At 41.1% G+C, this 27,379-nt stretch overlaps 1 protein-coding gene across 3 annotated transcripts in view; it reads right to left on the reverse strand.

The window, feature by feature from the left end:
• ERICH3 (glutamate rich 3) overlaps positions 1-25,700 on the reverse strand; it is a 102,665-nt gene extending 76,965 nt beyond the window's left edge. For 2 of the 3 annotated variants that reach the window (XM_070405392.1, XM_070405391.1), the window contains exons 1-2: positions 25,539-25,700; positions 1,263-1,356 (exon numbers count right to left, since the gene is read on the reverse strand). In XM_070405392.1, coding sequence (XP_070261493.1) covers positions 1,263-1,356; positions 25,539-25,561 — 117 coding nt within the window. In that variant the 5' untranslated portion in view covers positions 25,562-25,700. Of the gene's footprint in view, positions 1-1,262; positions 1,357-25,538 lie in introns of those variants that run through there. The other variant, XM_070405393.1, reaches the window with a different exon arrangement.
• Positions 25,701-27,379: the final 1,679 nt, after the last annotated feature.

Consider the following 27,379-nt stretch of genomic DNA (forward strand, 5'->3'; position numbering starts at 1 on the left):
CAATGTCACCCCCAATAAATTTAATTTTTAAAAAACTAATTGATTGGCCTCACCCCATTAACTTCTGACTCAATCAGTCTGGGGTGAGGCTCTAAAATTTGCATTTTCTATCAAGTTCCCAGGTGATTGCTGATTCCAGGACTATATTTGAAAGACTACTCTAGAGAAAGAGCTGGATCTTCCTTACTTGGGTTGCCATGCACATAACCAATGTTCAATTAAGTGCTTGTTAATGATGTTGATGAGTAAATACCAAGTCCTTCCTATTTACACACGAAGCTCACATATTGTTATCCAAAGAAGTAATGTTACTAGTAACCACAATAATTACAGCCATTTATTACACATCTCTTCTTGCCACAACAGTCCTGAGGGCTGGGTATCATCATCTTTATTTTACAATTGAGAAAGCTGGAGCTGACAAAGCTAAGTGAGTTGCTCAAGTCTATGTCTTGTAAATGACAGCCAACTTCCAGCCAGACCTGTCTGATAACAAAGCCACGGGAGGCAAAAATGCAAGCTCTCTGGGACGTACCAGCCAGAGTGCCAAGCACATAAACAATTAGAACCGCAATGCATGTCCTTTCAATACCATAGCAACAATAGTTAAGGAAAACCACTGTATTTTAAGAAGGTAAACTGCACGACTCTTCAGTCCTACTTTCTATACCCACACCCATTTCTTTCTATGGAAAGCTATCGTACTTTTTAATGGCTTTGCATTACATTTAGAGAAATAGGATTTTTTTTTTTTGGAAATGATAGTTTTGGAGCTAGCAAAATACATTAATGTATCCATAAACCACCCTAGAAAATGAAACTGTTTTTAAAAATTCGAAGAGAAATTTGAGCTGTTTGTGTCTTCCACAGCAGATTCTGTGATGGTTGAAAACAATGTACTTTTTCCCAAAGACAGTCAAGTCCTCTCTACCCTTCATCCTTAATAGTTCTTGGCCCATAGACTGTGTTCAATAAATGTGCTGAATAAATGAATGAATAGACAAAGTGAAATATGCTGTTGAAAACTCAGGGGTTTTCCTCAGTGATTTATAAGTTGCCTTAGCAGTCATTGTGACCTCCTTTCCTATCTTTTGAAAAACAACCTCAACAAGTTAAATCAGAGCTTTGCAAAGGAAGCAATTTTTCTGAAATGGGGGTCAGGGGAGATGTCCCTAATTAGTTCAAAGAGAAAACCAGGAAAGGGAGAGAATTACTGGACTTAATGAAACAAAAGGGCGGGTAGAGCGTAAACCAAAGCTTACCAGCCCTGATCTTAAGAGATGCCGCCTTATCCTTGTATTGTTAAAATATCCAGTCAGGTGTTTGTCAGTAAGACTATTATATGCGGCAAGTAACCTGAAACAGAAAAAATGAAACCATTAAGGTTTTACGAAATGCTGCTTGATAACCAAGGCAATTCTTGACTTTCTCATTCCCAAACTGTGCATAATCTTAGCCAGCCAGCCAGCCACGTGTGCATGTAATAAACAGGTACGATTGAGCACCTACTATTTTCTAGGTTTTATGACAAGAACAGGGAGACAGTCCTGATGTTTATCCTGAAGACAAGTATGAAAATCAGACATGAACAATTAGATTGGTGTAAAATATCCAACAATAGAAATATGTAAAAAGTCACGGGACACAGAACACCAACTCCAGTTGTCAGGGATGTCCTCAAGGAGGAAGCCTGATGGAGAAGACGGGGGTCCTTCAGAGGATGCTTCATTCTCCTGTTACACCCTAAACCCTAACTCACACTTACCTGCACTTCCTCAACATGTTCTCTCCTGTCTTCTGGACCCAATGCACAGTGCCGCCTCTGCAAAGGGCTTTCCCTCGCCTGTTGGCTGGTGGCCACCACCTGTGATGCACAAGCATCTCTTCTCCCAGGAAACGTTTCCTGACACACACACAGGGTGTGCTACCCTACCTCCTGCTCCACTCCCCTGCACCCCTGAGTTGCATTACCCATCACACAATATGTTATAGTCTATTTCTTAGTCACTTCTGCTGGATTTCAAGGCCAGGATGGTGTGCTATTCTTGGTATTCCTGTTGGTGTTATTTACTGTGTACTTAATAATGATGTGTTCAATAAATGAAGGCACAATTTTGTTTGGGACTTATTCTTACTGATATAAATTTCTATCTAAGCTTAAGCTCAGCAGTTTAAACTTAATTACCTCATATATATCCAGACAATTTCATTAATTCCAGAACCTGCCAAAAAATTATTGATCCCTTTTGATTTTTATGGCCTCCATCTTAAGAGTTAAAAGAAGACAAACTGGTTCCTTGACTCCATGCTCTACCTCGGTAGATGGTCAGTTTAAGACTGTAAGGAAAAGTTTGTAGCTACTTTTTCTTAGTTTTAACCTATAGTTTATTAAATATTACTACCTGACAAAAGCACATACGCATATATACATGCATGTATACATGTATGCAAATATGTGCATCCATACATATACATATATAAACATGAGTGCATGTATATATAGAGACTGAGACAGAGAGAGATAGGCAGAGAAAGAGAGAACACAAGCCTAAATACAGCCCTAACATAAAGCTGTCTTTAAAAAATACATATCCTATTACCTGTAACAAAGATTTACAATTTGTACATTTTACAAGCAGCTGATCCTTAACTTATTCCAATACCAGAACAGGGACTCATATAGAGAGTCAAGTAGATGTCATTAGCAACCCTTTTATTTAGCTGTTTGCACGGCCTTAATTACATGGAGATGCCATTGTGACCTTTTCCTATCTCTTTTCTCTTTAGCGCTCATCTCGGCAAAGTTCCGTACTGTCAAATGGTAAGGAAATTTTAACTTTGTGCACAAAAGAGACTGAAAGGCAGTTACAAAGCCCAGAAGTCAAGGTGCCACGTGAGGGTTGCGAACAGATGAACCAGTGTGGAAACCATTATTTCACTGGGTTTATGTAAAAAGACAACCCAAGGGCTCCAGTAATGCATATACAAAACGAGCGCCGATAATGCTTTGAAACCATCTTTTAAATGAACTGTCTTGGTCTCCTATAGTTCATCAAAGGTTTCCTGTCTCCAAAAGGTCAGCATCGTATCCCTTACCCTTTCTGAATCTCAGAATATCTCTTCAGCTACTCATTTCAGAAAGGTGAGCAGGTGTCTCTCAGTCCTAACAATCATGATTCCACAGGTCACAGATTCTTCAGATAAATCATTAGACTGATATCACATACAGCCTTTCGTCTGCTTTCTCAGCTCCAGGTGTGTTGTTGTTTTTTTAAAATAAATGGTTTTGGAGTAGCTGTGAGTGCTAAAACCCTGATTAAATGAAGTAGGGTAAAAAAGATGGGATAACATGGACCTCAATTTCCCTACTGACTGAGAAAATATGCCCTTCTTTTAATCCACCCTTTGTTACTCTTTAAAATATTTAGGTGCTAATAAAAGTGCTTAGCCAGCTTTGGCACCCACCTCATTTCAATTCTACTCTCTCAGGCTCTTACTAAATGAATATGTATGCATAATGCCCCTCCACTCTTACAGGTCAAATGGATCCAGTTCAATTGAAACCTTTGCACACACCTGTGTTCATACCTTTCCCTATTTAGGAACAATTAAGGGTTCAGGTCGGGATGCCATTTGCAAAGCAACTCTTTCCATGACTATCAACACATGATTTGAGGAATAACTAACTGGATCTACCCAGGCATCATTCCTTTATCACACAATGCCTGAATTATTTTTTTAAAATATATTTCTATTGATTTCAGAGAGAAAGGGAGTGAGAGAGAGATAGAAACATCAATGATGAGAGAGAATCATCAATTGGTTGACTCCTGCACATCTTCTACTGGGGATCGAGCCGGCAGATTCATGGACTGACCGGGAATCAAACCATGACCTCCTGGTTCATATGTCGATGCTCAACCACTGAGCTATGCTGGCCGGGCAATGCCTGAATTATTTTTAACTGAAACTTTAAATAAATGAATTGTCTGATAAGAAGAGTAAATTATATACAGATTTAGTAAAACGGTTGTTACAGACTGTTTGTCCCTGCTCCCCCGCCCCCAAATTTCTAGGTTGAAATTCTAACCATAATGTGGTGGTATTAGGAGGTGGGGCCTTTGGGAGATGATTAGGTCTTGAGATCAGAGCCTCATGACTGGGATTATTGCCCTTTTCAAAGAGACCCTATAGAACCCCCTTGTTCTTTCCACCATGAGAAATGGCCATCAAGAAAAGGGCTATCTATGAACCAGGTAGGGGGTCCTCACCAGACACGGAGTCTTATGGCACCTTAACCTTGAATTTGCCAGCTGCTAGAACTGTGAGAAACAGGTTGTTTAGGCCACGCAGTCTATGGTATTCTGTCTTAGCAGCCAGGACAGACTAGGACAGTAGTCCATACAAACATTTCCACGGTGTCCATGTTAACATCATGCATGTCCTGACCATCAAACCTCCTTCAGAGGAGATGGTAGTACTTCACAGTACCGTGGTCTGTCTGACCCTTTCCAGTTGCTCCACTTCATGTGGCTGGGAATGGGCTTGAAACCTCCCTTGCTGTTATTCAGTTACAAGAGCTTCACTGACTCAGTCACAAACTTAGAGCTGCTTCTGCCTTTGTCCTCTCCATTCACTGCCACCGTTTGTCTTCCTCCCACCCTCCACTCTTTTCTTTGCTTTCTTGCCTCAGTGGCCCACTGAAGTACCTCGCCCTGGGCTTGGTGACTGTGCTGCTCCTTGGGCTCTCCACTTCCTCTGTAAGTCACTTGCAAATCTGTTGTCAAAGCTGGACTTCTTGGTCACACTGCCTCAGTCCTGCCATCCTCTCTTGCTCCCCTCCATAGGATCAAGGACTGTGCTGGTTACTCAAAGGCCATGCTATTCACACTGAGTCCTACAGCGTACAGGCCAGACAAGTCTAACTGGTCAACGGGATGGACAAGATTATTTACTCACCACCTCCCCACCCCCCCACCCCAACCCCCCATTTGCTGGGTAGAGAATGACCCACTGTCTGGCTTAATGCCTGGAGAAAAGTCCTCCGGGAAACAGATGCACACCCACACCCTGTGGCGCCTGAGGGTTAGAGTTGTGGCTGCTGAGTCACTGGGGGTGCTGCCTTCCCAGCTGCAGCCTCTCAATACTCAGTCCGGAAAACCCTGCCCCCCACCATGTTGAATATCTAAATGGGGCTCTGAAGTAATGAAGTCGCGATTCCTATCAGACCCTCCATCTGCCCGCACAGAGAGAGCATCTATCCCATAAACACCCCAGCGACTAGGGGGGGCACTGCAATATTACTCATCACAAACGTTTCTTGAGTACCATTTTCACGGCATGCGACGAGACACTGGGACTGCGAGATGGCACAGATCCTTCACTAAAGAGCCCCAGTCCAGTGGGGAGGTGTGCATGTGCAGACAGAGAGAGTGTGTGTGCACTTGATTTCTTCCTGTGTTATAGGCCAATTCATTCATAAGTGGTTACTGAGTGTCTGAGTGTCCCAATATCAGTCCCCATCCCACTCTGCACATCACAAACCACTTTCGCACACAAACTCTTACTTGTTTTCTTCTAGATCCCTGCAATGTAAATACCTATTACATATCTTCTAACTTCCTAAAATGGAAAAGCTCCAAAACAAGATTATTGCCTAATGTTAAGTCCATCCTAGGAAAACCTAGGGTTAAGGTGTCATGGGCACACTAATAGAGGAATTGTGCGGCCTTCTCTCCCAGCACTGCCTGGCCCCACACTGTCTACCCTTATGGAGGGCGAGGCCTGCAGTGGTTCAGACTCCAGCTCCAGTTTGTTAATGTAAAAAACCATTGAAACCTGTAAAGAATTTTTGTGAGTTTATTTGAGCCAAACTGTTGACATATGCCAGGAAGCAGAACCTCAATGAATTGAGATAATGCTCTGGAGAATGGCAGGTTACATCTGTATTTATACATTGCCATCAAGGGAAATAGGTGCGTTACATGAAATCCATTGGTGATAGACTAGAGAGGCGGGAGAAAGCAAATCAGGGAAACCCCTGGGATTGGATAAAAAGTAAAATGATAGACACATACTTAAGTGGGTGTAGGAACAATTAACATAATAATGAAGGAATTTGTGGTATCTGTCCTGGAGCCCAGACACATTAAGTTGTGTCCCAAGGGGTCCAGAAAAAGAAAAAGAAGTTACAAGTTACCCAGACATTTCAAGGATATGTTATTATAGATGCAAAAAAGACACATAGGCTCAGTTAAGGTAAAGGTTGACCTTGTCAGTGAAGATACCTGGCCTAGGATGTAACTGCCCACCATAACTGCTTTAGGTTAAAGTTTAATTTCAGACCATCCTTTGTGGTTACTGAACGATCAGACAGAGGCCGAAAACCAGGACTACAGGCTTTATTAGAGGAGAAGCACGTGCCAGGCTGTCTCGCAAGGGGAGAACAGCAGCACGTGCAGAGGTGGGCATGCCTTTTGAGGGGCAGAATGGGAAGGGGTGGGGGCTTAGTGTACTCGGCACACACTGATTGGTGGTTTACTGTATAGTCCATATAAGAACAAAGGCTTAAGGTATTTGGCAGGTGTAGATTGGTGGTCCAATGTAGAGTCCATATAAGGTACATGGGTTAGTCACTCAGGTATTTCCGGGCTGCAGGTTACGTCATAGTCTGCCCACCAGTTGGGGGAAGGGAGAATCTATCAGTTACTTTAGGTGTCTGAGTTTGCAAGACCACCATGCAGGCCTTCCCTGAGCTTGTCAGGTTAGCATGTGGCCCCTTTCGTCCACAAGTTCAATCCTGTCTCCATCATTTGCTGCAACTGCAATGGGAGCAAATAACCTACTCTCCCTCCACCTCAATGGTTCTACTTGCCACAAAACACCCTGCAAGTGGTTATTTATGCATTCTTTATGAAGAGGACGCTTTCTCTCCACTCCCTTTTCTCCCGAGCCATCACTAGAATCACCTTCAGAAGTCCCTTTGCAAACCATATATTTGATGAGTAGTTAATATACAAAATATATAAGAAATTCATAATGATGGAAAAATGTGAATCATGAAATATTCATGAGGAAATATTATTCTACCTAGTAAAGAGATAGAAAAATTTTAAATGAAGTTTCTTATAGACAAAAATTAACAAATAAATAACTTCCATTTATAAATAGCTATAATATTAACATAAAATCAATGTGCTGATATCTTTAAATCTTCTTATTCTTAAATATATTATCCTACCTAATAATAGACAAACATGGTAATTAACTGTACCTTCGCTATGCCTCCCATTGGCTAATCAGCACGATATGCAAATTAACCACCAACAAAGATGGCGGCTAATTTGCATACTGCAGGCAGGGCAGGACAGCGCCATCCTGCCTTCCCTGCTGCCATCTGGGCCTGCTATCTGTGACCCGGGGCAGTGGGTGTCCATGTGCGACCCAACCTGGGGCGGCCGGGCGGGGTAGCAGCGATCCGCCGACCCACCCGGGCGTCCCGTGTGTGACCCGACCCGGGGTGGCACCCTAACCCCCAGATCAGCCCTGCCGTGTGCACAACCCGGGGAAGCAGGGCAGGCACCGAGGGATCAGGCCTGCCATCTGCCACCTGGGGAGAGGGCCTAAACCAGCAGGTGGTTATCTCCCGAGGGGTCCCAGACTGTGAGAGGGCACAAGTGGGGCTGAGGGACACCCCCCCCATCTCCCCTCCCTTTCCAGTGCACAAATTTTTGTGCACCGGGCCTCTAGTATGTATATATTTCTACAATCTGTTTTACACTTCAGGTTTCCTTAACAAACTTGTTCAGGGAGAATATAAAAATCATTTTGACATAACCAGTTTTATTAGCTCAAATTGTGACTTAGGCCGTTTAAATTAATGAAGTTTGTGTAGTTCATATTGCTACTGTACAAAAGGATCACATTATTACCCCATAGTTCTGGAGGACAAAAATTCCAGATGGGTCTCACTGGGCGGAAACCCAGGTGTTGGCTGGACTGCATTCCATCTGGAGGTTCTAAGTAAGAATTGTTTCTCTTTCCTTTCCCACATTCCAGAGGCTGTGTGATCCCTTGGCTCCCGGCCCCCTTCCATTGCTAACACCCTCGATGGCAGGTCGTCTTTCTCACGGTGCCATCTCTCCGGGTCTGGCTCTTCTGCTTCCCTTTTCCACATTGAGGGGCCACTGTGATTACTTCCCTTAGGTCCATCCAGACTGACCCAGGACAATCTTATTTTAAGGTCAGTTGATTAGGCAGGTTAATTTCCATCTGCAATCCTAATTCCACCTGCTCTGTAAAGTAACCTAGTTGCCTGTTCTGAGGATTACAGCAGGGGCATACTTCAGGGGTCATTATTCTGTCTACCATGGATTTTTCTTATATGCCAGATGGGAGGGAGCAGAAACACTGGGCACTGAACGTGATGGTTAGTTGGCTGTCACACACATTGTCTAGTGATCAGTCATGCCGGTGACCACCACTTTCCAAAAAGACACTTCTCAGACAGAGAAAGACAGTTTTAAAACCACACCAAGATGTACAAAGCAAGTTGGAGCCTACCCACCCTGCTGATCTAATCTCGATGTGCCAAATGTGAGCTCTAAAACAAATGAACAAGAGGTAGTCTAGGAGCACTTTATTTTTCCTCACAAGGATAAGAGTACAGAGGTAACTTACTTTATCTAATATGCAAAAAGACACATTAGTCCTTAGTATGTAGTTATAGTCATGTGAAATATCATTTATTCAGCATTTAACATATTTCATTAAATTCTCATATTATATGAAACACTAAGCAAGAAAACATTTTGCCAATTACACTGTGGCATGCCATTGATGGTAAGCTGCAAATTATTTTAATAATGTTAAAATGTGAAAACAATCATCTTAGTACTGATGAAATAGGTTAGAATGCATGCTTGCTACTGCATGTATATAGATATGTCTGGGGAAGAAAAAAGGCGTATATAAGAATATGGAAGAGTCCATACTATTAAGAACCTGAAAATAAGATTAGAGAGAAAGGTTTTATGCATAAAACAATTAGAAAGCATATAAAAAGTATATTTAAAAAGCACTAACAGTGGTGTTTTGGAACTGGCTCATATTGGCTCCTATAAGATAACTAGAGGCCCGGTGCACAAAAATTTGTGCACTGTGGGGGGGGGGGGGTCCCCTAGCCCAGCCTGTGCCCTCTCACAGTCTGGGACCCCTCGGGAGGTAACGACCTGCTGGCTTAGGCCTGCTCCCGGGTGGCAGAGGGCAGGCCCAATCCCTAAGTGCAGCCCCTGGTCAGGCTCAGAGCAGGACCGATTGGGGAGTTGGGGCACCACCCCGTCATGCACAGAGCAGGGCGGATCAGGAGGTTGCAATGCCACCCTCAGTCACTTTCAGGGTAGACTGATTGGGGGGTTGGGGCACCGCCCCCTGTTACACTCAAGCCAGGGTCGATGGGGAGGTTGCGGCGCCATCCCCTGTCACGCACAGAGCAGGGCCAATCAGGGTGTTGGGGCACTGCCCCCTGTCACTCACAGAGCAGGGCCGATAGGGGGTTGAGGAGCTCCCCCTGTCACTCACAGAGTAGGGCCAATAGGGGAGCTGGGGCACCGCCTCCTGTCACACACAGAGCAGGGAAGATCAGGGGGTTGGGGCACTGCACCCTGTCACACTCAGGGTAAGGGCCAATGGGGAGGTTATGGCTCTACCCTGTCACACACAGAGCAAGGCCTGTGGAGGGGGGTTGGGGCGCCACCCTCTATTACCCACAGAGCAGGGCCTATCAGAGGGTTGGGGCACTGCCACTGTCACACTCAGGGCAGGGCCGATGGAGAGGTTATGGCTCTACCCTGTCACACACAGAGCAGGGCCGATCAGGGGTTTGGTACGCCGCACCCTGTCAAACACAGAGCCGCAGGGCAATCGGGGGATTGGGGAGCTCCCCCCTATCAGGCACAGAGCAGGGCTGATCAGGGGGTTTGGGCGCTGCCCCCTGTCACTCTGATCCCGGTGCCGGGAGGCCTCGCGGCTCCGCTGATCCTGGTTCTGGGAGGCATATTACCCTTTTACTATATAGGATAGAGGCCTGGTGCATGGGTGGGGGCCAGCTGGTTTGCCCTGAAGGGTGTCCTGGATCAGGGTGGGGGTCCCCACTGGGGTGCCTGGCCAGGCTGGCTGAGGGGCTGAGGGCTGTTTTCCCGCTGGCAGTTGACTAAAAGCTCTCAACCGCTCCTTGTTTTCTTTCTTTTTTTTTTTTTATTCTGGGCCAGCTTTAGCTCTGAGGCCTCGCTGCTGAAAACATGGTTACAATGTTGCAGTCCAGGGCTGACTGAAAGCCGGTTTTGTTTAGCTTCTTATTTGCAACATAGTAATAGTTGCTTAGAGTTGCAGTTGAGAGGCGGGCAAGTGAGGCGGGGAACGTTGGAGTCTGCAGTCCCTGGAGGAAGCAAGCCTCCCTGCTCACTTCAGTGCATGGCTGCCGGCCGCCATCTTGGCTGACAGTTAATTTGCATAAGGATATGCTGATTAGCCAATGGGAAGGGTAGCAGTCGTATGCCAATTACCATGTTTCTCTTTTATTAGTGTAGATAGTTAAAATTTTCAGGAATTTTGTAAGCCATTGTTAGCTTAAAATTGGCCATCATGGGAGTATTTACACCTTAGAAATTGGCAAACATTACAAGTCAGGGCTCTTTTTTCTTTCTGAAAAGCTAGTTTACCAGCACACTACTGACTAAATTTAAAAAGTATGTGTCAAGCCCTAGCTGGTTTGGCTCAGTGGATAGAGCATCGGCCTGCGGACTGAAGGGTCCCAAGGTCGATTCTGGTCAAGGGCATATACCTTGATTGCGGGCACATCCCCAGTAGAGAGTGTGCAGGAGGCAGCTGAATTAATGTTTCTCTCTCATCAATGTTTCTTACTCTCTATCCCTCTCCCTTCCTTTCTGTAAAAAAAATCAATAAAATATATTTTTAAAAAATAAAAATAAAAAGTATGTGTCAAGATATATCTCAGGGGAAAAAAAAAATAAGATGATTCATTACATGAGTCAACATACAGAAGTATGCTTTACATACTTTTAATCCAGAAATTAATTTTTTGGATACAATATTTGACCAAAGGGGCTTATATACACATTCAACCATTTCCTATCTCTAACAAATAGAACACAAGGACTCTGGCAGATACATTGACATTTCTCAGTGGCATTTAAATCAAAAGATTTTATGCAAGATATCTCTTTACATCGCCACAAATGGAAAATTTCAACTCACCTACCAATCTGGAAAAACTGATTACACCATTTTATATTTAACAGAATCAAGTGAGACTTAGGTGAATGAGCAGAGTTTTATTACTAAAAATGAAAAACCTAATCGAGAGGTGCTTTGCATTTCAGAGGTCACTAAATCTGTGATTTGTAGAGACTGTGACCGTGTTCAAGAAGGGCTCAGATCAGTCCTCCACTACCACAGGCTTCTAGCGACGGCAGTCAGGTAAAATGTTTCTGCCACAGGTGCTTGTATTAGGAAAGCAAGTTAAACAAATCACAGGCTACTGTGGCTTGATTGCCTTTATGTTGCAGTTCACAAGGAATGGAGCTCCATCCCTCAACCCAAAGGCCTCTCTCATTGTCCATCAGAAAAGATTTGCAGGTATCCACTGAATTACGGCTCTCAGAAGGAACTCATCACACTTAAGCCACTCAACCACGCCTAAGATTTTGAATCTCAGCAAGATTCTAAGCTAGGAAGTTAATAAAATCTAAATTGAAATAAATTCCCCAAATAAAATATCTGGAAACTGCACAGAAAAATTAAGCTTCTCAGCTTTCTATCTCTAAAACTGCCTGTCTATTATTGATGAGAAACAAAATTTAGGAAATATGTGACCAGATACTTTAATTCTTAAGAGGTACGATTTCCCTGCAATTAAAGGCAAATAAATCTATCTCAAATATGTCCTTCCCAAAGTAAATTTGATGAAATAAAAAAGATGGGATTTGAATTCAGAAGTCTTGAGGTCAGATTCTAATTCCACCCCTTACGGATGGATAATGCTGAAGACTTCCATCTTCTGCCCCTTACAATGATCACCATGACCTACAATGTTGTGACTACTTCCTGAAGTGACTGATCTAAGTTTGCTGGTATGGAGGTGTATTTTCTTGGAGCTACTGCATCACTGGGTTATAGAAATGACCACATAAGATCTAGCCAACTCCCTCATTTTATATTCAGGAAACTGAGTTTCATCAGTAAACTCAGATCAAAGACCTCAAAAACAATGCTATAGTAATTCCCACAGAACTCTACCCAGCCCTTTCTGAGGGTCCTTTTCTCACTACCTTCCACCAGAGTTTCTTTCCTCCATGTTTAATCACTCCTTTTAATTTCATATAAGATTTCTTCCTGTGTCCCTCCCGAAAGGTACAGTATGGAGCCATGCCTACAGCAAACACTCAGCCGATATTTGTGAATTAATGAATAAATCAATTAATGGAAACAACATATATTAGTCCAATTCCTTGACACATATCCTTTAAAAAAAAATCCATGTGTAAGGATCACATCCTTTCTTCTGCTTCAGGAAATAACTGAAAACAGTCTACAACAAAAGAAATTTAAAAGCATGCTTTAAATATTTTGTCCTTTTTAAAATGCAGAATGCTCAGTGTGGATGAGCATGCTGACAATGTTAGTTTTGTTTTTGTCACATAAGTGCCTTTAGAGTGTACTCCGAAGTTTCGTTAGAAGAAAAAGTTTCCATGGAGGCAGAAAAAAACACACAAAAAAACACAGCCTTTTGTGGAAACTTGCAGAAAGACCAATACAGAAGAGCAATTGACACAAGGGTCAATTATTTACCAACCCTTTATAAGAAAACTCTGCCACCGAAAATTAGACCATGAGTCTCTGCTGCCTGCCACTTTATGAAGGGTGACTGAACTGATATCATATAAATGATTTTATATTCCATTCTTCATTCTTTTTTATTTGCATCCAAACCAGCCAGATCTCAGCAATTATGCTAAATATTGATTTACAATTTCATCTATTCTAATGATGCAGCCAGATGAGAACCATAATATTATTTTATTTATAGCCTTAATATGATGGTTTGAAGTGACCAGTAAAAACAAAACTAATCTCCGACGGTGCTGACTGCTGGCAAGATGGTTTTGCACTGTTCACAGATGCGTCCATAGGAAAGCAGTGCGTGGGAGTCAGTGGGCTCCTGCGCACTAAGATGGGCCATTTCCCTATAATATGCTCTTCTTTGGACACTTGAGAATCTTACATCTTTGAATGGAAAATAAAAACTATGGCCACTTAAAAATGTGCATTAATAGAAAAGTAGCATCCAAATTAAGAAAGGTAAGAAGGCTATTTGGAGCAAAGGTGACAAAAGGAAAAGTTCTGGAAATCAATCATTTTCATCTGTAGCATTTACTGATCACTTAAATTTCTGTAGGACACACAGTACACACTTATATGACATTCACTGTATTTTTTAATTCTCAAAACAAACATGCAAGGTACTATTATCCTCCCTTGTCATAGATGAGTAAACTGAGGTATAGCTCACAACTAGTTCAAGAGAGACCCAGGATTCAAATCAGGGACTGTTCTGCTTTAACTACTAGCTGAATTGTGTCCTATGAAGTACAGTCAAATGTCCCTCAGAGGTCAGCCTGGAGAAGGAAAGACATGTAGGGAGTCAGAGAAGTGGGTGGTTACCATGTGAAAGGTGCTAAGAAGGCAGGACCATCACAATGAAACTATAGGGATGGTATTTTCACTCAATAAAAGGAAATTGTTTAAAGAGCAAAGGGGTGGCCTGTAGTATTGTATGCCCAAAGGTCCTGGAATTGTATGGTTTTTTGACAGCAATGGAGGGTTTTAAGAGAGGAAATGAGATGAATTATATGTTCTCTCTTTTTGACACCTATTTCCTCCTGCTGTGTCTGGAGATGGCAGAGTACGGTAGTTAGGAGTTTGACCTCTCAAGTCCAATATCCTGAGTTTGAATCTTAACTGGGTTGTTAAGTAGATTAACAACCAGGGGCAAGGTGCTTAACTTGGATGTGCTTTACATCTTCCTCTGAAAATGGTAATAGTCACAGTGTTACTTTAGAAAGTTATTTAGAACATTAAATGAGTCAATCTGTATAAAGCACTCAATAATTTACATAGCACACAGTAAATGCTCAATGAATTTTAGGAAGTTATCATTGAGTATACACCTCCACTCCAATCATCAATTTAAACCCAAACTGAAATAATTCTATGCAGGTAAAAGTAACTACTTTTTAAAGGCTTCTACCATGAGTAATTTCTCTCCATATTTAACTTTCCCCATTGGCAGAAAGCCTTCCTTGAAAGAGACAACACTTAAAATCTATTTCTCCCTATTTATTCCTCAAAGAGTGGTTACTCATTATCCTCTTAGGAAGAAGCTCATGAAAATCTGACCACTATGTTTTTAAGTCAGAAAGACAGGTTCCTTAAGTACCCTTATCTAAATATTTTAAATTCCATGAGGGTGTTAACTTGGTCCTATTCACTAAGGCCTAGTATTCTAGTTACACAGAACAATGTCTGGAATGTATTTTTTTAATGTTAAAAGTAAATAAATATTGTGTGGGGTTGTTTTTTTTAAATCTTCAAATGCCTTTCTAGCTGTCAATATCCATTGTGAGTTAACAAATTAGAAAAGTGCAGTCTTTTAGAGAAGGTCTGAAAAACTTCCATGTTATTCTATGTATTCCCATATCAAGAACTGATTTAAGCAAAATTAATAAGTAGGTGAAGGTTGCCTTGCATACACCCAACCTTCCTTCCCTGTGTCTTATCTCACTCCTAACTGACAATTCTTCTCCACATAGTAATCCTTGGTGTTGTCAGGTTCTTCCTCCTCCTCCCCCCACCTCCTTCTCTTGCTTTTCCATACTCACCTATGCTCAGGAAAGCCAATGTCTGAATTGTTCAGCACACATACTGAAATTCAGTTGAGGTGCAAGATGTTTATTAGGGGCCAATATTTGTGAAAGGAAGAAAGTGGAAGCAGGATTGCGCAGAGGGAGAAGTCAAGATGCACAATAAACGAAGCACAGCCTTGGCCAAGCTGAAGTGGCCAAGCCTCTGTCTATATCCCTCCATGCTCAGTCACCTCTGAGGGCTGCCCAGGAAGGATGTGACCTTGGACCAGGTGGTTCTCTGGAACGAAGGCAGGCCCTGAAGATGCTGACAGCTGGATAATCTACAGGCCACTATCTGCACACGGGAAGCAAGTCCTTCCCAGACCAGCCAACTTGCACTACACAAACACAAACAAAACAAAACACAAACAAAACAGCAAAAAGAAACAGCCACCAAAGATCACAACAATAAAATACCAGGTGTGTTCAATGAGGAAGGGTAACAAATTAACCTCTTTAGATATCTTCTCAGTTCTCTAAAATGTAATTTTTATGTGCATAGTGAGGTTTAAAGTAGTAAGGACATCTGGTCAAAGGTTAAAGAGGTTGACTAAGTTTTAAATGATCAATCATTAAAAGAAAGGCCCCATCATATTTTCACCAGTCCTTCTGCCATTCTTCAGTGTCAAAGTAATGATGCAGCTTCCTGAGTCTGTCCCAAATTATCAGATTAGATAAGAAGAATAAATATGTTAGAGAAGTACAAACATTCATGTTTCTTAGAATTCTCAATTATCCAGATTATGGGTTCTTCAAAGGGCAACCTCATTCTTGGATTATGCAGAGGTGGGTCAGTGTTAATTTTCTTCATAAAAATACACGAATTTAAGAACAGGTTACCGTTTAAAATGAATTTGTTTAATTGAACAAGAAAGTGATTTATGGTCTGAAAGCTAATTTCCTCATCTTCCCTCCCAATTAGTTTAGGATATCTCAGTTTATTTTGAGCTGTTTATTTTATGTGTTTTTGGCTGATGTACTTTAAAAGATGAATCCTAAAGATTTAAAGATATGTTAAGTAACTTTATTGTAATAATCATTTCATAATATAACCGTATATAAAAGTGTCACATTGTACACCTTAAACTTACACAGTGTTATTTGTCAGTCATATCTCAAGAAAGCTAGAAAATTAAAACTAGGGGAAAAAATTAAGCAACATGTTCTCTGCACCAAAATAAAAATAAATATACAATGGTTGCCATTCAGCTATTCTCTAGTATGTGCCAATGTTTCTACATGAAAGGTGTTTTTTCCCCTCCGTTTTTTGAAAGAGTAAAGTAAGGCACAGAGAAATTAACTTTCCTCAGTTCACCTGGGGCAAAACTGAGATTCAAATCTAAGTCTTTCTGACTCCATAAATATTACGCTTCCCAGTATAGCATTCTTATCTCATAATTTTTTAATAGAACATTGATTTTTTCTTTTGGAATTTCACTCCATTTCATTTAGAAAAAGAAAGAAGAGAAAATTGCAGACAGTTCCAATCCTTCACACACTTCAAGCCCTTCATCATGTCTCCTGTGAAATGCTGCCTCTCCACACTCCCCACTACAGTTTCTAAATTCCCGTGGCTCTGTCTCCCAGCGTCCTTGCTTGAGCTCCCCTGCACCCTGACATAGGGCTTTGGGATTTGGTTCCTGCTCCATGCTCTTGCATTTGGCTTTGTAACTTCAGACTTTCTTTCTTTCTTTCTTTCTTTCTTTCTTTCTTTCTTTCTTTCTTTCTTTCTTTCTTTCTTTCTTTCTTCCTTCCTTCCTTCCTTCCTTCCTTCCTTCCTTCCTTCCTTCCTTCCTTCCTTCCTCTTTCTTTCTTTCTTTCTTTCTTTCTTTCTTTCTTTCTTTCTTTCTTTCTTTCTTTCTTTCTTTCTTTCTTTCTCTCTCTCCTTCTCTCTCTCTCTCTCTTTCTTTCTTTTTTTTATTTCTCTGAGCCCATCTCCTCACCAAGGACTGGAACCTCAAAACCCCTCTTCACAGTCTGCAGCCTGAGGTCAGTCTGACCCACTTCCCTCTTCACAGTCTGCAGCCTGAGGTCAGTCTGACCCACTTCCTGTTCTGGAAGATTCCAGCCTGGGTCAAAGCTCTACATCTCAAGTTTTAGAGGGGGAAAATGTAGGAACGAAGAGTAACAGTTATAACCTATGTAAATCCTTATGAATTGCGGTGAAATATGAGAAAAAAATAGAATTACCCACTTCCACACGACTTGTGAAATAAATAATAAATGCTATTATGGTTTATGCCACTATTTGTTTGGGTTTCTCTTACTTGCAGTTGAACATATTCCTAATTGATATAATCATCCTGCTGCCCCCAAACCACACAACTCAATGAAGACCAGTGACTTTGAAAAATGTATTTTAAAAACTCCCTACTCGTGTTTTGTTTCAAGAACTCAAATGAACTGGAAGCTTGGTGACTAGCACATAATAGGCACTCGGTAGATATTAATTGAATGAATGAGCAAAAAATGTACTCTTGGAACTTGTCATAAATGATCACTAAGATAGGAGACATATGTCAGCTATTATTAAGCTAAGTTCAGGTCATTGTTCTGGAGCTACATGAAGGAGCAAAATATGTAGAGAGTTGTGGTCTCCACCCTCAAAGGTTTTGTAGTTTATAAGGGAAAGATAAAGATGACTGGAATGGGAGGGGGCATGTCTATATGATATCTTTTGGTGTAACTTCAAAACAATGCATCTTAGAAACACCTTTTCAAACAGTGTTGCTTCATTAGCATAGCTTTAAGAATAGGAATAATCCAAAGGAAAATGGAGAAGAAAGAAAATACAAAAATACTAACTATGATTATTTATGGATGGTAGGATTTCAGACAATTTTATTTTCCTCCTTGTATTTTCCTGCTCAAAGTAGAAATTTTTCAAAATACAAATAAGTACAAGGAGGAAAATAGAAAACCACTTGTATCCTTAGTACCAGAGATTTCAGATCCCTTCTAAGTTTATTATTCTAATTTAAAGCAGCTTATTTTTATTTGAATCTAAACAACAGAAACAATATTATTGTAAATATCTTGAAGCAAGACATCAAGAGAAACAACTTCTCAATATGAGAGCCACATAATATTCACAAATATAAAATATTACAATATTGTGTATAGAGAGAATACCAAATTAACTGCTACTATAAAACAGTGATTCAATTCAACTGAAAACCCTTAGTTTTTAATGCTGTTTCATAACTACTATGTGCAATTTATATTGCCTGTTTAGTTCCCTGCTGTTCCTTCCCTGGCTTCAATATTTTGCCCTAAGAATTCTCATTAATTTATATGTTTATTACTATTATAAGAAAACAATAAGAGTCACTGAAAAATGGATCACCATCTTAAAATGTTCAATTTTCTATCGAAACTAGTGTCACCCACTGAGAGGTGGGGAGTAATTTGATTACTAATCAGACTTAACAAAAGAAAAGCTCAATACTTACCAGTAGAGATCATTGATGTATTGTCTTAATTATTTCTCCTCACTAATTCTTTAATCATATCTTCTATTTGCTCTTATTTTTATCTTCCTTTTGAACTTTTGGCTTCCAATCTCCACCCCCCATGATCTCATATTCTCAAATCATGTATTCTCAATGACTCTGCATTTCCCATAAAGACCATCTTCAGCTTTTGCAGGACCAAGTAATAAAGAGCATCAGTGGTTGCAAATAGTTGTATTAATGTGCTAGGTCTGCCCTTACAAAGTATCACAGACTGGGTAGCTTAAACAACAGAAATTTATTCTCTCACAGTTCCGGGAGGCTATGAATCCAAAATCAAGGTGTCAGCAGGATAAGTTTCTTCTGGGGGCCATGAGGGAAGGATCTGTTCCAGGCATCTCTGGCTCACAGATGGCTGTCTTCTCCATGCATCAACACAGTGGTCTTCTCTCTGTGTGTATATGTGTCCTAATCTCTTCTTTTTTTTAAGGGGCCAACCCACCGACCTCATTTAACCTTAATTACCTCATTAAAGACCTCCAAATACAGTCAGATATGAATGAGGTACTGGGAGTTAGGGCTTTGATATTTGAACTGAGGTGGGGGGCAAAATTCAGCCCATAACACAGGCATAACCAGTAATGTGACCAATTTAAGTATGTAATGTGGACTTAGAAGAAAAAAAGTACATGTTTGCTGAGTACAAAGAACCCCAAGCTGCTACACTTTGATTCTGAATGATCTGATCTATCAAACAGAAAAGGATCATTGGTGACCCATCCTAAAAGGGGAGCAGATACCCTCAGGATCTTACCGCATTCGTGTAGAGAGTTGGGATGGATGAAGAGAGGTTAACGAAGCTCTCCAATGAAAGTCCCCAGAGCATGGGGAAGAAGAGAAAAAATTGCAACTCACAATAATCTACCCATAGACTAGAGTTAACCATACGAAAGGGATAGGGAAATAAGAGTGGGAATGAGAGGAGACCTGCAAGAAAACAAGAAGTTGTTAAGGAAACCAGAGTCCTACATCTACATTTTAAAATGTTTTTCACTTTTAAAGTATCATTCCTGTATGTTTGTGTGGTTTTTGTATGTTCTTATATTTCACTATAAAAACAATGACTTGACAACAATTCTCAATAGACTTTTAATCCTAATACCTGAGACAGAGTTTCAGTAAAGCATGATTTTTAAGATGCATCTCCTGAACTTGTCACCTCTTTTTCTCTTTTCTCCAGAAAAACACTAATCCAGAAAGGCAAGCTCTCAAGTGATTTACTTAAACCCGGATATATTTTCTGATAAAACAAAATGCAATAATGCTGTTGTCCGTGAAGGATACGTTCCCTAATTGGGACATTTGCAAGAAGAGAGCAATCTAGAGCTTCTGGCGAGTGAAAGAACCAAGTAGCTTCTGCTCAGCTGAAGACCAGAGGTATAATGGAGTCCCAGCTTACATCTGGGTTGACTTTTTAAATCAGAACAAGATGCAAACATACAATGTAGGCAAAAATATCCTTAAACGTCATTAATTTAACTCAAAAAAGTACAATACCCATGGATTTGTTTATACTACTCTACTCAGTAATTCTTTGCATGCTTAAGTTTGATAATCATGGAGATCGGCCAAAGCAAGGAACTAAACAAAAATCACAATGTAGTATCTACACACTAAAATAATTAATTCTCTTTTGAGGGCATTGTACAAGTCTTCTCCAAAGCAATCAGGACTAGTAGTTGATCATTTAAACAAAAAATTAAGTTAATGAAGTAAATGTATATAAATACATCCATCTTAAATAGTTTAATTAAAAGCATAAATATATATCCACACACTATTTTTATTTGTAGTGCCAAGGGTTTTACTTTGAACATGATTTAATTAATTGTCCTCTTTATCCTTTTTCCTTTTTAAATATAAATCATACACATATCATTTGAGATTTCAAGTTTAGGGAAAGGTGAAGAAATATTTGCAAACCATTATGAATGTTGAATCCTAGATTTTTTTCTTTTTTACAAATTTTACCTTCACTTAATTTGATCTTATTTTAAACTTATGGACATAATAAAATTATTCCAAAGTACATACCATTTACAATTAACTGTATGGAAAAGTGAGTAAGCCATTTGAAGAAAAGATCCAATAATCCAATCTGCATACAACTTCTCTGGGTCTATACCAAAATTAGTAACTAACATTTAAAACATTATGGCAGTATTATCTTACAGAATCTGAAGTTGTCAATGGAAATTATATCTCTGGAAACATAAAGTCTCAAGAATACATAAACCTCAGGTCAATTATTTGAGGCTGATTTTTTAATTGAAAATTGAGTCAGAGAAGTTTTATTTTCTCACACTCTGAAAAAATTATGTAATTATTAATAACTAAAGTAAGTTGGAGAAGTTTCCACTTCTCTTCCCAGTTAGCAATGCCTTGACAACCACAGCAAGCATTATGGACCATGAAGAAGCAAGACAAGAACATACAGGAGGGAAAATCCTGGGATTCTTTTTCTAAGGATGTGATGCATATGTCCAAATGAAATGCCTCAATGGGGGAAAAAAAAGACTAGGAGAAAGAAAGAATGCTACAGGAGACTGCATCTGACAGTATCTGTTCTCTAAATCGGACATTTGCTAATTGGGATATGCACACTTCTGGGGATACCCAAAGACTTTCCTAGGGGATCCCAGGCAAGGATAGTTTTAAAAGAATCAAGTTTAGAGCCTCAAGTGTCCTAAAGCTGATCTACCTGAAAAATGCACTTCCAATCATAATAATTCATCCTTCCCTTTTATCTTTCTGTTTTTACAACAGAAAGGTACATATCTCACCATCTGGTAGTGTCTTATTAGGGTGCACCAAACTTAGAAAAACATCTGCAAAACAAAAGGACAACTTGAAGTATTATACAGATGATGATACAACAAATGGCTTTCATAACTGGGCAACAAGTAGGATTGCAATCCTTTGTTTCCAAGCCTTTGCTTTCAACATAACTGAAGGAAAGACCTAACTGAGTTATCATTTGAAAGATCTTTGAAAGCAATTTTCAATGATAGATCACTATGTGATTTTTGGCATATAACTCTGAAGGAATTCAAAGATTTGAGTGACAGTGTATAACAAATCCTTTTTCATTTCCACCTACTTATATGAACAGGTTTGCTAAGCAAAGGACTAAGAGAAGACATCCCATCTATAAAAACAAAAGAGCAGAATCTCTAACAAAATAAGAGAGGAAGTAAAAAAAAAAAAAATGAGCACATTTAATTCACTTTATTTAACCAGAAACCATTTACTTCTAGAAGTTAAGTTGCTAATATTAACAGGAGGTTAATTAGGGACTACCCAATTGGAAATCAAATACATAATGACTTCAAATCAGAAATTCTGTGTGATGTATTTTGGTAGTGGGAGTGGTTGATGAGCAACAAACTAGAATGTGACTACAAACATACAAAGCATTACACTGTTCGCTAATGAGGAAAGCAGAGACAAAGTGCAATGGACGCTCCCACTAAATAACATGGCAGATTTGTGATTTTGGGGGGTTCGTTTTTGGATATACATATCTACTATTTAAAAATGGACAATTTTGCTTACAGTAGTTTTTACTTTGCTTTTGATGAAGGGCTGAGTTATCAGAGAGTACTAAGGATGTGTTAATTCTATATCACACTTCAGTATATTGTCACTACAGAAACACTTCCTTACATTAAAAAAGTGTGAATTAATAAGTTTAAACAACAAAAAAAGTGCTTCCAAGTCTTGGCAGAATCTTTCCAAACACACATTTTGTACATCTTTATCTTGTTGTAAACGATAATATCCCCCATTCTTCCAGTTCCGCAAAGCAAATTACATACGAATGTGACTCTTTCTACTTAAAAGATCCAAGGATTCAGAGATGATCCTTTGCAGGAGCCAAGAGAGCATTATCATTTTATTGTCATGAATGACTGAGGGGTATAAAATTGCCATTCCATCTCTAGGACTAGTGCACAGCCTACAAACAAAGAGCAACTCGGGGTGAGATTTAGCAAACCAGAGAGACTACCAACTGAAATTCCCCACTCTAAGACAGTATCATTGGAGATGGCAATGCCAGAAATGGTGCTTTCTACTTGACTTCCCCCAAATTGAAATGCAGCTCAGATTCAGTCTTTATTATAATCTGTGGCAGACGTTTTTAAGACTACTTTTATTGACTCCAAACTCTATCTGAACAAAGTCAGCACAGGCCCTTTGCAATTTGTACGTCAAGTGTCTCCTGCTGTAATTAAGTAAGCAGTGGAACTCAAAGGAAGCCCCGAGAGAAAGCATCAGGGCGTCACTTATTGATCGGTGGAATTTTAGGGATTTAAAATTTCTGTTTTATTGTACAACTGCACTTTATTACCACTTTATCCTTCACATGTAATAAGTACAAACTGCTTCAGTAATGATGGAAAAGCTTTCTCGGCTTTAATGAAACCTTTTACTTGCTACTGAAAGTTTTATTATTTCCAAATGGTAGCACAGGCAAGAAAAATAATCACTGCTTATATGGAGGGGAAAACTTTAGCAATTTGAATAATTTTGTTCTTGGGTGGATTTTAAAACATTTAGAGTTGTTATGTTTATTATTTTCATTTATTTTTGATGATCCGAAACCAAAATATATATGTACTTTTTCACACTATAACAAAATCATTTCCTAATCATGTATTAAGAGACTAGATATCTGTATGCAGCTACCACCTGAAAGATGTCAGTCTGATCTGGATAAGAATTGCTATATGTGTAGGGATCCCACAAACTTCAACTGTTGACCAGGAGAGGTAATGTAGGTGATGGTTTAAGCCCATGGGCTCTGAAGCTGGACTGCGTGACTTTGCGTGCCAGCCCTGAACCTGCCTTTCTGTGAGATCTTTAGAAAGTTCCCAGTCCTCACTTTCCTTACCTGTAAAAATAAGGGTGACTAGAACCTGCCTTATGGGATAGATGTGAAGATTAATAGAGGTATTTCATGTAAAACATTAGACTAGAGTCTGGCACATGGTAAGCACTTGATAAATGTTAAGCTCTAATATGGTCTTCCCATGTGAGTACATCCACCTCTAGACCGGATGTTCCGTCAAATGATGCCATCCATTCAACAAGCATCTGTTGAGCTTTACTTTATGCAGCACATTTGTCCTAGGTAAAGGGGGCACAAAGATGAATGAGATATGGTGTCTACACTCCAGGAGCTTCCAATTTTAGTGCAAAATGATTGTTGGCATCTTAATACCTTTCTCGAAGAGCACTATGAAGCATACTCGTTCACTGGATCACAGATTTGTCCTTCTCCCATGCACTTGAAACTAATGGAGCTTCAGAAAAATTTCACTTCAGTTTCTGAAATCTTTTTTTTAAAATATATTTTATTGATTTTTTACAGAGAGGAAGGGAGAGGAATAGAGAGATAGAAACATCGATGAGAGAGAAACATCGATCAGCTGCCTCCTGCACACCTCCTAATGGGGATGTGCCCGCAACCAAGGTACATGCCCTTAACCGGAATTGAACCTGGGACCCTTCAGTCCACAGGCCGACGCTCTATCCACTGAGCCAAACCGGCCAGGGCAGTTTCTGAAATCTTAATCATGCACAGTTTCATAAGCAGCTACAAGTTTTTCCATATTTTAAAATAGATGATTAAATGGTCTAATCAGATTCTCACTTAGCTAAAAACTTGAAAGACATAGGAAGACAACCATGACTGACACATTCATTTTCCCGAATGTGGACATACTGCAAACAGCAGATGCAGAAAAATAGTGCCATCCACATCCCACGTGGTCCCCGGCTAACTGAAACTGCACGGGAGCTCAGCATCAAAGCCTTGAAGCACCTCAACGAAATTCAATTTGAGATCAAATAAGAACTTTGTCTAGTCATAACTACATCACTTTCCAGAAAGTTCTAAAACTGACTTCCAACGGGGCACCTTGTATGCCTTTAGTTTTTTCAAACATTTTTATGTCATTACAGTCAGAAAATTCATTTTAAAAAATTAAATCTTTAAGTTTGACTATAAATCCAAAGCACAAAGACCAATGTGGAATTTTAGACATTACAAACTCCAAATGATCTTAAATATGGTGTCCTCTGCTAATTTGCTGCTCTTGAAAATGTGCAATAAATCCAGTTAAAAAGGAAAACATCTTCAAATTAGTTGCAAGATCAACTGGGATATTACCTACTCACTAGATGTATCATGATAAAAAATTATGTATTATGCATGACATTGCTTAATTCAGAAATTGGATATTCACTCTTCCACTAAAAGGACCAAGACTATTTTTGGGGGGTGGGACAATAGCCAATAATGACCTTGTTAACTTTCTAAAATGGATTGAATAGTTGCCTAAATATGTCTTCGGTGGAGTCACCCTCCCCAAAGGGAAGATGGCCTGTAAACATACAGGCACACAACTCCTTCCGTTTCTCCTTCCTTTTCTGTGTCATACCACCTCCCCTGGTCAAAATGCTATTAAAGGCCCCTTATGTTCCTTTGGGGACGAGGCAGATAAAACCCCAGAAATGAGAGGCACTCCTCACAATGCAACCACCCTCAGCTTCAAGCCAACTCACACTTCCTGTGTCTGCAAGATGCCAAGGCGAGAATGTGTCTATCTCAATCCCGGATCTCCCAAGGAATGCGTATGTTGGTGACCTCTACTTTTGCATTTAAGCACATACGTTCCACACCACAGGGTCGCCTTGATCCCAGCTAAGGTCCCTGCTTAATGGATGCATTTCTCACATCCACTTTTTAGATCCTTCCAGAGCGAACATTTCAAAGGGGATGAACGTGAACGAAGCGAGGAAAGGGGAGGGAGGAGACACGAAGCCTGGGATTTCTGCCATCCTCGCTGCAACCCAGAATCCCTATTATTTTACTCCGAGCTCCATCCCCCCCGTCGCTCTCCCCTCCGCCCCTTCCCTCCGCAGCAGGAGGGAGAAGGAGGGCCCGCCGCCTGAAGCCGCCACCTGCCACTGCGTGGAAAAGCTGCAGTTGTAAAAAGAAAAAGAAAGAAAAAAAAAAAAAGCCGCAGTTGTCACTTACCCAGCGGGGTGAGAATGGCTCATTTTTACAGGGTCGTTTTTGGACCCCGCAGCAGGTGCGGAGGGTGGCTGCGTGGGGCCGATGCTCGCTGGCGCCCTGGCAATCGCGCTCGCGGGGGGGGCTCCGCACTGCGTCGCCCGTTCGCGTGGCACCTGGGCTGGGCTGCCGCCACCCCTGAGCCCCAGCCACCCGCAGCCTCCCGGGTCCCCACACGCAGGAGGGCGGTATCCAAAGCCTCCCGGTTGCTAAGGGAGGAGAGAATGCAAGCGCCCAGGTTGCGGAGAAGCCAAGGCTGTGCTGGAACCCAGCCCGGGGAGGCTCAGCTGCTAGCCCTTCTTCTGGGCCCCTAAGTGAGAGGACACCCAGCTCCTGGTCTGTTGCTGCGGGACGCGGGTTCCCCAGCACCTGTAATCTGAACACACACACCCCCTCCCCCCCCTACACACACACACACACAGGCCGTGTGCTTAGGCTGGTGTGTTCCCTGCTAGGCCCTAGGGAAGGCGGGCGTTGGCTCCGGGCACTAAGAAGAGCAGGGAGCAGCTACAGGGTGTCGCATTGCTTCTTATAAAACAGACCCTAGACTGCAAACTCAAGAGAAAGAAGCCTTTCTCAATCTGCTTTGGGGTTTTATGTTGTTTCTGCATCCGCAAGGCGCTGTAATCGGGTCATTTCCTCCTTGTAAAATTCCCATCTTTGCTCCTAGCTGAGTCCCCACTCCCAGGAGGCTGGCTGTTCCGATGCTCAGAAGGCAGGGAAGATGCAGTTACTCAATAAACGGTGCTGGAATCAGTAGTTGTATTCGAATCCAGTAGGTAGAAAGCAAGGCTTTGATGAAGAAGCCTCCATTTAAGGGAGAGGGCCTTGGTATGGTGGAATTTTAAAGCGTTGGATTCAGATGACCTATTCCTAGTTCTTCCCTTGTTTTGTCAGGGATTTTGCTGGGTGACTTGGCCTCTGGCCCCAGGTTCCTCATGTATAGGTGACAGGTTGGACACATGGAGCTCTATTCTAACTCAGCCTCTCTTGCAAGTGCGAAGATTGTCACCTCATTGATGTCTTTCTGCTTTCCCACCCATCCTAAAGGGCCACTGCACAGGTCAGAGCCCAGTCCTCCACACGACACTCAAGACCCTTCATCATGTCTCCCCAGCATCTCTCATCAGCTTCACTGTGACCATTTCCCCCACCCCTGCCACCCTAAACTCTCTCGCAAAACAAATCTTGTGCTATCCCTCTAACGGGAACCTACTTCCACCCTTGACTACCTGACAGACTTCTATTCATTCTTCAACACTACCTTCTTTGATGTGCCCAAGTGTATGGCTGACTCCCACCTCTGGGCCCATACTGCCTGGACATAGCTCACTTTTATACTCACCCCCTGTGCTGCACTGAATGGTCTATGGCTGCCTTTTCTCCTTGAACATGAGCTCCTCTATTTTGTTTTTCTGTATTCTCAGAAGCGAATAGCAGTTCAATAAATGTTTGGAGTATAAATGAAGGAAAAATTTTTAATGTCTTCAAAATGGAAGCATTTTTATTGAGTACTTACGAAACGCTCTCATTTTCCATACTATCAGAGTTTTCTGACCTAAAAGACCAGAGCCATCCCAATGGGTGTGTGTGTAGGGGGGAGGGTGAGGGGGAGGGTGGTCTGGCTAATAGCTTAGGTTCTGAGACTGAGGACTCAGGCTGATTTGGGGACCAGCTGGCTAGAACTAGAGAGAGAGGCAGAGGTTGTCAAAGAAGGAAGATGTGAGATATGAAAGTAGCATCTTAAGCTTAAACAAGGAAGCCCTATAAGTACTTAATCATTATGCAGGCATAAATAGGACTTG

This window comes from Myotis yumanensis, unplaced genomic scaffold (genome assembly GCF_028538775.1).
Source record: "Myotis yumanensis isolate MYYU_CA2020_CCGP unplaced genomic scaffold, mMyoYum1.0.hap1 SCAF_2, whole genome shotgun sequence".
Taxonomy (NCBI): Eukaryota; Metazoa; Chordata; class Mammalia; order Chiroptera; family Vespertilionidae; genus Myotis; species Myotis yumanensis.